This window comes from Herpailurus yagouaroundi, unplaced genomic scaffold (assembly GCF_014898765.1).
Source record: "Herpailurus yagouaroundi ecotype Mexico unplaced genomic scaffold, PumYag 189, whole genome shotgun sequence".
Lineage (NCBI taxonomy): Eukaryota > Metazoa > Chordata > Mammalia > Carnivora > Felidae > Herpailurus > Herpailurus yagouaroundi.
The window spans coordinates 975153-989811 of record NW_024412420.1 but is presented as its reverse complement, the minus strand read 5'-3'; the positions used below and the strand labels follow the sequence as shown (position 1 = coordinate 989811).

Sequence of the window (14659 nt, the reverse complement as noted above, 5' to 3'; positions counted from 1 at the left end):
CTCTCTCTCTCTCTCTCTCTCTCTCTCTCTCTCTCTCTCTCTCAAAATAAATAAATAAGCCTTAAAAAAAAAATCAGTCGACCAATCAGTGAGTGCATGTATGGCTCCAGATTCTATGCTTATTTTTGCACTTTCAAACAGTACTAGAAGTCATGGGAGATGGAATAAGAAGGAGGGAGACACAGAAAGAGACTGAAACATTTCTCTAAGTTTCAAATCCCTCAGTTGCAATAACCCAGATAACTCTTCAAGTATGTTATGTTAATAAAGTAATTTAACACAGGCTTTGAAAGTATAACATAGATAGCTACATGAACCTAAATTAATCACAATTACTCAAGGAGACTAAGGAGAAATTGAGGCAATACAGTACAAGGTGTCCTCAATAACAGATAGAAAATGTGCTGTGGGTTGTAAAGATACACCATAAAATTACAGTAGTAAGAGATCCACAGAAACACTGGAATATCATAATAATCGAATAACCACGAAACACTGATGTTATGATTACAATAAGTTTGCTGATTCTATCAAATAGTATAAACTCAAATGTATAAGAAATCAATTTGATACATACTTGTGACAAAAAATTTTTTTGTGAAAGTACAGCTATCAAAGGCAGCAATTTTCTCCTGCAAGACTACAACGAGGATCCTAAAATTAGAGGGGGAAAAAAATGTGAATGTGAAATTCTGTAAATTAAATTATAAATAAGATAAATCATTAGATTTAAGTAAGTATCTACCAATGCAATTTTGGCAAGAAACCTCTGCCTGTTAAAATATAAAAACAGAACCACAAAATCCTTATAGTAATCAAGAAAAACATGATTAGAAGAAAAGTGACAGAACAAACTATAGCTTAAAAAATTATTTTTCTCTGAATAAAATTTTATTTTCATTCATTATTAATCAAATAAATCTTTCTTCATTAGGAATGTATGAAATCAATAAACTGCTGGCTATTTACTAAAAGTGTTTTCCAGTGCTGCTCAAAGTCATGAAATTAAACATAAAATGGATTTATGTAACCTGTCACTTAAAATGACTGCTGAATTTCCCAACACAAGAGCAAAAGAAAGAAAGCAAACTCAGACAACTGTTATTCAGTATAAATGAGCCATTTCTGATTGATTCAATATATTAAAATTTAATCAGAATCTGTATGAACTATCTCCCAAAGCCCAAGATGCGCAAAGAATTAGGAACATAATTCAGTTATAAAATTTTTTCATAATCAAAATTCCTAAAATACATCCAAAATTAAGTTATTTTATAAATTATGTTTTAGAATACTTCTCCTTGCATAACATTAATGTAAAGATATAAATTTCAAAGTCATTTTAATAATTAAAGATTACAATTGTTAAATATTTAACATACTCAGTGTATTTTTCCAAATTTGGGGGAGGTAAGCCTGAGTAACAGATGTTAATGGTGAGCGGGAAAAAAGAAAAGTGTTGTCTTCAACATGCATGCTTTAATAATCTTGTTCATTTGCTAATGCAAAACAAAATCCTTAACACAGTTGACAACACATAATAAATGATTCAGTCATGGCACTTAATATAAGAAACCAACCAATCCTCAGACCCAGGTTAAAGGCTTAGGGAACCCATAATAAGAAGGTGACAAACTCAAATGAGAGAAAACGCAGACAAACCAGAGATGAAAAGTTTTCCTATAATCAAGCAGCTCCTCCCCATAATACAGTAACAAAGAATGATTCCAACAAGGACAGTTTAATTTATTATGAATATTGCTAAGTCCAAAACACTGTGCCATAGAGCTGATTTGCAAAACCAAATGCAAAATTAACCAGGGAAAGACCTGGTGAATAGATTTGACACTTTATAGAGCAAAATCTAAGCAGTATCCTGAAATCTGCATGATAGCTTTTCCTCTAACCTTCACCATTTGAACTCATGCAACTTCTAATGGGAAAACCAATTTTTAAAAATACTACATAATGTGCCCAAATCAACAGATGTTTTTTGTTGGAACATATCTTCAAATAGTTTTTCTTAAAAAAAAAAAATAAAGGTAGAATATGAACCTTTGCTATATCAACCAAATATCCAGAGAATTTCATAATCACTTTTCATTAATGATATCTCATATTCATAAATCACTCTTTTATCTCCTTTTACTCCTACTTACAAGTTTCACAATTACTAATTACTTACAACGAGCACACTGATGACTACAAAAAAATTAACTGTATTAATTTTCAATGTAATTTATATCTGTTTAATATTAAATGTGCTCATTACTTCATGGCTAAAATTAAAAGTGATAAACACAAAAATATTTGTTGTAGGAAAAGCTGACCTAACTGCAGTACTTGGAACAAGTGCAGACTTAAGAAAAACCCAAATCTGCCATTCATAGCATCTGTAACAGGTTGTGTTTTTTTTAATGTTTTATTTGTGTGTGTGTGTGTGTGTGTGTGTGTGTGTGTGAGAGAGAGAGAGAGAGAGAGAGAGAGAGAGAGAGAGAGAGAGAGAGAGAAAGAGAGAGAGAGAGAAAGAGAGAGAGAGAGAGACAGAGGGAAAACAAGCGGGGGAGGGGCAGAAAGGAAGACAGAATCTGAAGCACGCTCCAGGCTCTAAACTGTCAGCACAGAGACCAACGCAGGGCTCGAACTCGTGAACCATCAGATCATGACCTGAGCCGAAGTCGGAAGCTTGACAAACTAAGCCACCCAGGCACCCTGTCTCTGTAACAGTTTTAAAATATTTTGCAAGAAATACTTTTTTAAAAATTTAACTGCACTTTGTTCCTCTGTTTTCTAGTGTATTTGCATATTTGTAGTACTACAAGTAAATTGTGCCCTACAAATCTTATTTGTACTTAATCTCCCTTTCCAAGTGTGTGCAAGTTGCTGTTTGGCTAAGTAGGTATGTAATCTGTTGTGTGAGACAGCACAAGGACACTTGAAAAAGGGCTTTCATTACATTTTCCCAGGTTAAATATATTATCCATTGGATCCAGCCATTCAATAATGTTGATTTTGAATAATTTGCTGTGTCACTGGATAATTACGTTATCCCAGCAATAATATTTGTTTCCTATAATTTTGAGTTTGAGACTATTTAAAGTATAAATATGCATAATAATTAGATCTTCACTATGAACTGCACACTATCACTGAACAGCTTTTCTTTGTCCTAGTTCATGTTTTTATACTTGAATTCAAACACTTTTATCATTAGTATCAAAGCCCACATATCCTTTTAGTTTGCATTTGTCAGGTCTGTCTTTAGCTTCTTTTTATATTCAACCTTTCTGAGTCACTTTTTGAATCTCTTTAAAATCTAACCCGAGAGTCTTTTATTACAAAATTTATTTTATATTGACACAGCACAAAATATTGTGTTTTCCATGTTCCATGTGTTTGCTTTTTGATGAGATGTTCAGATTTACAGTTTGCATCCATGACCTTGATCAAGACATTTTCCAATGCAGGGCTGCAATTTTCTCAAACGTAAAATGAAGTGCTGAGTAATAGAAGATTCTTAAGGTCCCTTTCTCCCCTAATATTCAATGGCTATAAGTTAAATCTTCATTATCATTAGGTCAGGTTCAACCCAGATCTGAGTGTTTTCTTAGAGATTTTAACAAAATAGATTTGAAAGAAGGAAAATGTATCTAGTCCATGCTTTAGTTCTACTGTTAAATATAAATAAATAACAATATTTAAAAGCCACTTTTATTGTTCAGATATATGCTTTGTTTTGATGAATGCTAACAGGAAAGTTATATTTCACATTATAAACCAGTAAACCCACAGAAGTTCATACATTCTATATATTAAAAAGCTATGTTATACATGTAAAAAAGTTCCCCAAAGCAATGCTTAACCTTTGTACATTTGCTTACTTTTTGTTCTTTTCCATTTCAGTCTTAAAATACTGATTATGACTCGCTAAACTTAATTCACTAATGGATCAAGACTGGAAGTTTGAAAACATTCATTCAGAAATCTTAACAGTTACTCCACTTGGCAAAATTCAGGGAGGGTATTTTGTAACTTTAAAAAAAATAAATAAATCAAAGATAGTCAATGATACCAGTAGAGCTCTACATGCCCAGGAGGTGCATTACTTTGTATAAGAAACACATGAAAGGGGCACCAAAGTGGCTCAGTCAGCTGGTTAAGCATGCCACTTTGGCTCAGGTCATGATCTCGAGGTTCATGGGTTTGAGCCCCACATGGGGCTCTGTGCTGACAGCTCTAAGCCTGGAGCCTGTTTCAGATTCTGTGTGTGTGTCTCTCTCTCCCTTCCCCTGCTCAGTCTGTCTGTCTGTCTCTCTCTCTCAAAAATAAATAAACATTAAAAAATATTTTTTAAAAAGAAGAAATACATGAAAAAATGCTTACCGCTTGTTGCAGTGGAGATCATAGATAGGTGTTTTAAACTGAATAGACTTGACCATCTCACCAGTACGAAGTGAATATAGATCTACACAACAGTAAGGTGGACTTGTGCTAAAAAAAAAAGAGAGAGAGAGAGAGAGAGAGAGAGAGAGAGAGAGAGAGAGAGAGAGAAAGAAAAACAAAAAGAAAAAAAGACAAAAGCCATATTTTTAAAAATGTGGGGGGGGCCAGTAAACTCTATATTTTCTTATTAACATAATCTTAAAACCCCTAATTAACATAATACAAGGAAATTTACTTGAACTATTAAAATAGTTCATAATATCATAATATATCCCAATCAATTCATTTCATTAATTCAAAATTAGGGGGAAAAAAGAAAATGAAACTCATTCACCAAATTATCACTATACAAAAGAAAACTATAAGATTATCTCAATAAATACATAAAAGTATTTGATAAAATTAAAAACTTGTTCATAAGAAATATTTCATTAATCTGATAATGTATAGCAACCTTAAAACTAAGAAAAACTATCAATTATATATAATGGTAAAACACTGAAAACCTTCACCCTAAAATCAGGAACTAGACAAGAATACTCATTATTACCACATCTACTCAAGACAGTATGGAAAAGTCCTGTGCATAAGGCAAGAAAAGAAATTACTATAAGGAAGAAAAAAAGCTGTCATTATTTGCCAAGAATTTGCCTGTGTATGTATAAAACCCAGTAAGACAAATCTGTATGTCAAAATATACATAAAGACAACCCCACAATAAAGAACCATTAATATATGGATTAATACATGAATTAATTGGTAATATGGATTGCTAATTAATTGACATATCAATTTACCCTGGTCACTAGGTACAATACCACCCATATTTTTATAAATTAAGGACAAACCATTATAAAGTGAAATTTTAAATCCGTATATATTGGATATATGAATATATTGAATACCTTGGAATAAATCTAAGTAAAAATTTTGACATATTTACACAAAAAGAAACAAAACAAAACAAATCAAAATAAACTGAAGTATATACCACAGGCTGACAGACTTTCTAAACTGAAACAGTTCAACTCTAATAAAAAATCTACCAGAATGAGACCTCACTCCAAAATGTATATAAATATACATTCCACATGATCAGATTATTTTGGAAAGGTATAGTTATTAAGAGACTGGGTTCTTGACTCTAGAACAGATAAAAAGATTCATGTTTCTACCTTAACAAGGTAGGAAAAGAAGAACAAGTTAAATCCAATAAAAGTTCAATGAGGGAATTAATAATAAAATACAATATGAAATCAATGAATTGAAACGGGAGTAAGCAAAAGAAAAGAAAACATGAAACCTAGTTTTCTGAAACCAATCTACAAAGAAACAAATAATTTGACTGTTCCAGTATCTATAAAAGAAACTGAACTCATAATTTAAAACTTCTCACAGTGAAATCCTTGTAAAAATGGCTCATTTGTAAATCCTATTAATCATTTAAACAAAAATGTTTAGATATCCTACATAAACACTTTCAGAAGGTAGAAGAGGAGGAACTTCTCAACTTATTTTATGAAGAAAGTAACACCTGATTGCAAAACTAAACAAATACTTTGGAAGAAACTACAGATACATTTCTGTATCTATGTATCTCATGACTATACATAAAAATTCTCCAACAAAATATTAACAAATCAAATCCAGCAATACAAAATGAGACGAGGTTTATCCCAGGAATGAAAGGTTGTTGCATATAAGACAATTTCAAATTGCTGAAGGACATCTACACAGACTTAAAAACAAAACAAAACAAAACAAAAAATCTTTCACCAAAAGATCAAGAACAAGGCAAACCTGTCTGCTCTGACCACTCTCATTTAACAAGTTAATTTCTAAATATTTATGAAAATTTGCAAAACATGATTAGTGACTTTATATGTATGAAACATTATTAATCTATAATAATTAAGATAATAGGAGATGTCACCTCACATCTGTTAGAATGGCTATTATCAAAAAGATAAGAAATATGAGTTAGCAAGGGTGCAAAGAAAAGGGAACTCTTGTGCATTGATGGTGGGACATGTAAATTGCAGCACTCACTATGGAAAATAGTATGGAGGTCCCTCAAAAAATTAAAACCAAGAAACAGACTCTTAACTATAGAAAACAAGCTGATGGTTACCAGAGGGGAAGTGAATGGGGGTACGTGAAATAGGTAAAGGGGATTAAGGGTTGCACTTGTGATGAGCACCAGGTGTTGTATGGAAGTGTTGAATCACTAAATTCTATATCTGAAACTAATATTATGCTGTATGTTAACTGGAATTTAAGTTAAAAACAATTTTTTTAAGTAAAAACATCATATAATCCAGCAATTCCACCTCTGGGTATTTATCAAAAAAAAAATAAATAAATAAAAGGCTCACTCAAGGGGCGCATGGTGGCTTAATGGATTAAGCGTCCAACTCTGACTTTGGCTCAGGTCATGATCTCGCTGTTCGTGGGTGGGTTCAATCCCCACACAGAGATCTGCACTGGAGCATGGAGCCTGCTTGGGATTCCGTCTCCCTCTTTCTACCCCTCCCCCACCTGCTATCGCCCTCAAAATAAATAAACATAAAACTTAAAATAATAATAATAATAATAATAAAAGATACGTCATGCACTGGTATGTTCATTGCAGCACTATTTACAACAGCCAAGACATGTAAGCAACCTGGGTCCATCAATGGATAAAAGGATAGAGAAAATGTGGTAGATACAGATATACATACACAATGGAGCATTATTCAGGCATTTTTAAAAAAAGGAAATCTTGCCATTTGTGACATGGATACACTTTGAGGGCATTATGCTGACTGAAATAAGTCAATGACAAATATTGTACAATCTCACATATATGCGGAATTTAAAAAAAAAAAAACAAAAAAGATGAACTCATCAATTCAGAGAACAGACTATACTTGCCAGAGGTAGGGGGTAGGCAAAATGGGAGAAGATGGACAAAAGGAAAAAACACCCAGTTAGAAGATTAATAAGTCCTGCGGATACAATGTAGAGCATGGTGACTATAGTTAACAATACTGTATTATATATTTAAAAGTTGCTAAGAGAGTAGGTCTTAAAAGTTCTCATCAAAAGTAAAATATGGTAACTGTGTGGTGACAAATATTAACTAGACTTACTGTGGTGATCATTTTGCAGTATACACAAATATCAAATCATTACATCGGATACCTGAAACTAATATAATGTCATATGGCAAGTGTATCTCAATTTAAGAAAAAAAAAGGTATTATGATACTGGTCTGAGCCCAGACATATAGGTCAAGGGAGCAGAACAGAGCATCCATAAATAAACTCACATGTATGACCTAATGATTTTCATCAAAGGTGCCATATAATTAAGTGATGAAACAATAATTTTTAAACAAATGTTGCTTTTAAAAATTAGTTATTTGCACGGAAGGAATTAAATTTTTCCCTAACTTATGTTATATATTTTATATATATAAGTTATTTTATAAAACATAAGTTATTTTATATATGTTATTTTGTAAAAAATAACTCAAAATAGATCACAGCCTAAGAATATAAGAACCAAATAGTTTCTAGAACAAAATATAGATAAAATATATTTTTTTAAGATTGATTGAGGGGCGCCTGGGTGGCGCAGTCGGTTAAGCGTCCGACTTCAGCCAGGTCACGATCTCACGGTCCGTGAGTTCGAGCCCCGCGTCAGGCTCTGGGCTGATGGCTCGGAGCCTGGAGCCTGTTTCCGATTCTGTGTCTCCCTCTCTCTCTGCCCCTCCCCCGTTCATGCTCTATCTCTGTCTGTCCCATAAATAAATAAAAACGTTGAAAAAAATTTAAAAAAAAAAAAGATTGATTGATTCATTGATTTATTGATTTATATGCAGGGGGACAGGTAGAGAGAGAGGGACAGAGAAAATCCCAAGCAGGCTCTGTGCTAGGATTCAGCACAGAGCCTGATGTGGAGCTCAAACTCAAGATCGTGAGATCATTACCTAAGCCAAAATCAAGACTCGGACACTTCACCACCTGAGCCATCTAGGCGCCCCTAGATAAATCTATTTCTTAAATAAGAAAAAGAAAGTATGAACACAGACATAATTGACAACACAAAATTATCAAAACAAATTTTATTTTTTGGAGAATGCAAGCTGGTGCAGCCAATCTGGAAACCAGTATGGAGGTTCCTCAAAAAACTAAAAATAGAACTACCCTAGACCCAGCAATTGCACTACTAGGCATTGATCCACGGGATACAGGTGTGCTGTTTCGAAGGGACACATGCACCCCCATGTTTATAGCAGCACTATCAACAATAGCCAAGTATGGAAAGAGCCCAAATGTCCATCAATGGATGAACGGATAAAGAAGATGTGGTATATATATATACAATGGAGTATTACTCGGCAATCAAAAAGAATGAAATCTTGCCACTTGCAACTATGTGGATGGAACTGGAGGGTATTATGCTAAGTGAAATTAGTCAGAGGAAGACAAGTATCATATGACTTCACTCATATCAGGACTTTAAGAGACAAAACAGATGAACATAAGGGAAGGGAAATAAAAATAATATAAAAACAGGGAGGGGGACAAAACACAAGAGACTCTTAAATATGGAGAACAAACTGAGGGTTATTGGAGGGGTTGTGGGAGGGGGGATGGGCTAAATGGGTAACGGGCACTAAGGAATCTACTCCTGAAATCATTGTTGCACTATATGCTAATTGATGTAAGTTTTAAAAAATAAAAAATAAAATTTTAAAAAAAATTTTAATTGATATTTAAAAATGAACAAGCAAGCCCCATATCGTGAGAAAATATTTTCAAAAGATATATCTGACTAAGGGTTTGTACCCAGAACATAAAAAGAACTCTTATCATTCAACAATAATGATACATACAACACATTTTTTAATGGCCATAATATTTGACACTTTACCAAGGAAATATAGAGAGGGCAACTAAACACTTGAAAAGATGCTGAACATCATGGGAATACAAATTAAAAACACTAAACCACTAAGGGATACCACTATACTCATTAGAATGGCTAGAATTTAAGACTGGTAATATAAGAATGCAAAGTAATTAAAACTGTCATACACTGCTGTTAGGAGTGCAAAATGATATACTCACTTTGAAAAATAGTTTAGCTGCTTTTTATACAGTGAACATACCCTTACTGTGTCACATCTAGGTAATTTGTTACTCATAATAACAAAACACTTAAATGTAAGTCAATAAGTGAATGGATAAATATACTATGATATATTGAGGTAATGCAATATTACTCAGCAATTTTGAAAAATGAATTATCCATACAAAATGAATCTTAAAACCATTAGGAAGTAAGAAAGAAAAGGTCAGATACAAAAGTCTACACACTGCATGAGTCCCTTTTCAATGAAAAGCTTCAAAGGTAAAACTACAATTATTGGAAGTAGATCAGTTGTTGCCAGAGGACAAAGAAAGAGGGAAGTAAAGTGCCATGAGAAAATTCTGGGGATAATGGAAATGTTGCTGTGTCTTGATACACTTGATACACAACTGTATACAAGTGGCAAAACTGGGGTGGGGGGGAAACTAGTAAAACCTGAACTTCAATCTCTAAATTGACACAAGGCAAAATTCTTTTCTTAATGTTCCCAACTAATTAATCCAGTCCTCTGCTGAGAAGCAATGAGTTAATAATGAATGAAATCTAACATTTTGCCAGACCAACTGGGAAGAAAAAAACAGCTTGTCACCTTCAATTAGCAGCTCAGTATAGCCACAGTACACTAGAAACTTGAATTCTGATCATTTCACTGGCATCCATACTATGTCACAACTGAGATTCTTCCTGCAGAAAATCTTCAATAGAAACAGACAAAACAAATACTATGAAGGCTCAGTTTAGAGTTGACCAAACAAGACTTGGTAGAATTGAAAAATCTACTTATATGGGGTGGGGTGGGGGGGGGGACCTTTTATTTAATGCCTAATAGAAAAAAGATAATTCTTTTAAAACAAGAGTTTTCAGAAAGTCACACATTCATAAAGGAGTCAGTCATGCTATCTGCCAATAACACAGTTGTGTACACGCCTGACATATCCTTTTGTTCTCTATTTTTTCTCTTTTTAAAAGCCTTGACTATTTCCCTGGAACACAGCAAGACAATCTTAATTTTTCTCATGGGTAGGCTGATGAGAAAGCTTTCTATAACAGCAGCAGTGTGCATGCCCCATAACAGAAAGGATATGTGTTAAACTCAAATGAATATATGAAACAAGTTTTGACTCTGCACTCTAGTATACACCAAACAGTGCCACAAGAAAGTTGTTTACAGAATGAGTTTTCATTAGATTTCTAGAATTTGAATGGGGTAACATTTTCATATGTTTGTGTCTGACATTTAAACATAAAGCTGTGACTTAACTTTACAATAAACCTAATTAATTCTTTAAGGAAAAAAGTTCCACATAGATATGTTGAGAGCCAAAGGTAGAACGTAACTGAATATATTGCAAGCAAACACCACAGGTTAGAAGAAAAAGCAGGAATGATGCAGTTTTTATTATTAAATGGTTGGTTCAGGAACTCTAACTTGTGAACCCAGTACCTCTGTCTTACCAATACACAGACAGCAACATGCATAGTATAAAGTTATGTTACACTTTTTATGATAAATATAAAATAGACATGAATACAGGGGTGCTTGAGTGGCTCAGTAGGTTAAGCATCCGACTTCAGCTCAAGTCATGGTCTCACAGCTTATGAGTTCAAGCCCCACATCAGGTTCTGTGCTGACAGCTCAGAGCCCGGAGCCTGCTTTAGATTCTGTGTGCCTCTCTTGCTCTGCTCCTCTCTCACTCATGCTCTGTCTCTCTCTCTCTCTCAAGAGTAAATAAAACATTTTTTAAAATTTAAAAAATAGACACGAATACAAATTGTCCTTAACTGACCTTTTCTTTACCTAAGTAGCCTGTTTTATAGTAAGCAACCAAGAACAGAAGTTGAAAATTTTTGTATCAGAATAATGTGTCACCTACTGTACCAGTGACCTATACCCATAAGGGAAATTATTAAGCTTCTATTAGAGAGTTTTGGAAAAGTCCTTCCATAGCCAATGGTATGATATTTACATATTTGATCTATTTCAGTGAAGAGCATTGACTAGAACTACTTAAAGAGCAAATTTTTTTAAAAGCCTCCATTATTGAAAATGCAATGGTTAAATTAAGCAATAAGGAACTATAAAACCAAGTAGTTACATTAGATTTCTCATAAGGAAAAATATTGAAAATATTATAAATGCCACCTATAAATACCATCTATAAATATTATAAACACCAAGAAAACACTAAACATTTCCATATAAATATCTTGCCTACTTCAGTATTTTACTTTCTATGTAATACTTTTCACATTAAAAATATTTTAATATATTTAATGTAATTTTTTTATTTTTAGAGCAATTTTTGCTTCACAGCAAAATTGAAAACGTACAGAGATTTTTCCATATACCCCTTCCACCATTCATGCATAGACTACCTTTAACAACATCCCCCATCAGAATGGAATGTTTGCTACAATCAATGAATCTACAATGACATATAATCACCCAAAGTCCACAGCTTACATTAGGGTTCACTCTTGGTGTTGTACATTTTATGGGTTTGGACAAATTTATAATGGCATATATCCAACATTATAGTATCATAAAGGATAGATTCACTACCCTAAAATTCCTATATGCTCTACCTATTCGTCCCTCCTTCACCCCCAACCCCTGACAAACACTAATCTTTTCACTGTCTCCATAGTTTTGCCTTTTCCAGAGAGTAGAGTTGAAATCATATAGGATGTAGCCTTTTCAGACTGGCTTCTTTCACTTAGTAATATGCATTTAACTTTCCCCCATTTAATTTTATGGCTTAACAGTTAATTTTAGTCCTGATTAACATTCCATTACCTGGATGTCAACAGTTTATTTCTCCATTCATCTACTGAAGGATATCGTGATTGTTTCATGTTCTAGCAACTATAAATAAAGCAAATATAAACACCTATGTGCACTTTTTTGTGAAAATTTAAATTTTCAACTCCTTTGGGTAAATACCAAGCAAGGCAATTCATGGATTGTAATGGTATGAGTTTAGCTTTGTATGAAACTGCCAAACTGTTTAACGAAGTGGTTTTACCATTTTGCATTCCTCCCAGAAATAAATGAGAGTTCCTGTTGCTCCACAACCTTACCAGCATTTGATGCTGTCAGCTTTCTGGATTTGGGCCATTGTAACAGGTATATAGTGACATCTCATTGTTGTTTTAAATTGGCTTCCCCTGATGACATAAGATACGGAGCATATTTCCACATGCCCATTTGACATCTATATATTGTGTTTGAGGTCTTTTGCCCAATTTTTAATCAGGTTGTTCATTTTCTTATTGTTGGGTTTTAAGAGATCTCTGTCCTTTATCAGATGTGTATTTTTCAAGTGTTTTGTCACTGTTTTGTATTCTTATTCTATTGATGGTGTTTTTGAAAAGCAGAAGTATTTAATTTTAATGATGTCCAAATTTGTTCAGAAAATTGAATCTGTGAAGTATAGGATAACCTCAGAAACATTTCCAGAATAAAGAGGAAATGAATAAAAGGGATGAAATGGAAAACAACAGATAAAAATCACTGAACATAGAAATTCAATTTATGGAAATACATATCATTGAAGAAACTGCCTCAAGATTGTAGCATTAATCCCTACCTGATAATTTCCAGCCTGCCAGCCTACCCTATTTCTTAACTGCCATCCCCTACAATCACATAATTCCTTTAAATGAAAATCATGTTGAATCACCATACTGTATACCTGAAACTAACATAAAACTGTTGTTAATTATAACAAAATTAAAATAAAATGATTTTTTTTACAGAAAGCAAAATCATGTGTGTGGGTATGGGTGTGTAAACTGAATGATATACTGGGTAATTCAGTATATAATACACATGCCCAGAGCTGGATGTATGCTCAGAAAAGAACCACAAGGACACTAGACTTGCATCTCTGGCTGGGCCTTTGACTCTGCACAGGCTGGACGTGAGGGCTAAGGCAGAATAATAGATGGCATAACTACACATTCAAGGACTGTTCCAGCTCAGTACCAATTTGCAAAAGTTAGAGTATTTATTTTTTCATTTTGGGGTCTGCCATTTAAGCAAACCTCTGTCAGGTCACTGACTCACTGCCAAGATAATAGAGATTTCAGTAATCACATAAGACGATAAACATACAAAAAGTTTGGAAAAGCCATTAAACAACGGGTAGATGCAGGCAAAACCAGCATACCCTGGGGAGGAGGACAACCTGATGTTCAGAGTTGCCGTATTGCAATATTCAAATGTCCACTGATCAACAAAAAATGCAAGGCATAAAAAAAAAAAAAACCAGGAAAGTATGGCCTATTCATAGAAAATAAATTGAGAGGGGGGGCACTTGGGTGGCTCAGTCGGTTAAGCGTCTGACTTTGGCTCAGGTCATGATCTCGCAGTCCGTGAGTTCAAGCCCCACTTCAGCTCTGTGCTAACAGGTCAGAACCTGGAGCCTGCTTCTGATTCTGTGTCTCCCTCTCTCTCTACCCCTCCCCCGCTTGCACTCTCTCTCTCTCTCTCTCTCTCTCTCTCTCCCTCTCTCAAAAATATATAAACATTAAAAAAGAAAAAGAAAGAAAAAGAAAGAAAGGCACCTGGGTGGCTCAATTGGTTAAGTGTCCAATTTTGGCTCAGGTCATGATCTCACGGTTAGTGAGTTCGAGCCCCATGTCAGGCTCTGTGCTGACAGCTCAGAGTCTGGAGCCTGCTTCAGATTCTGTGTCTCCCTCTCTCTATGCCCCTCCCCAGCTCATGCTCTAAAATAAATAAACGTCTCTCAAAAATAAACATTAAAAAAAATTTTTTTAAGGAAATTAATTGAAAGAAACTATCAGAGGAAACCAAAACATTGTATTTCTCACCATACAAAGAATTTAAATCAATTGATTTAAATATTATGCTCATAGAGCTAAAAGAAACTACAAGAGAGAAAGATGAACAAATTGAGAATATCAATAAAGATCTAGAAATTATGAAAAAAGGAATCACATAGAAATAATGGAACTAAAAAGTACAATAATTAAAATGGAAAACACAATAAACTTGAGAAAGAAAGAAAGAAAGAAAGAAAGAAAGAAAGAAAGAAAGAAAGAAAGAAA

General features: G+C 33.8%; 1 protein-coding gene across 1 annotated transcript in view; it reads right to left on the bottom strand.

The window, feature by feature from the left end:
* Positions 1-14659, bottom strand: part of BCAS3 (BCAS3 microtubule associated cell migration factor) — a 632238-nt gene that overhangs the window by 466195 nt on the left and 151384 nt on the right. The window contains exons 10-11 of the mRNA XM_040497881.1: positions 4384-4491; positions 578-654 (exon numbers count right to left, since the gene is read on the bottom strand). Of these exons, the coding sequence (XP_040353815.1) occupies positions 578-654; positions 4384-4491 (185 nt within the window). The remainder of the gene's footprint in view (positions 1-577; positions 655-4383; positions 4492-14659) is intronic.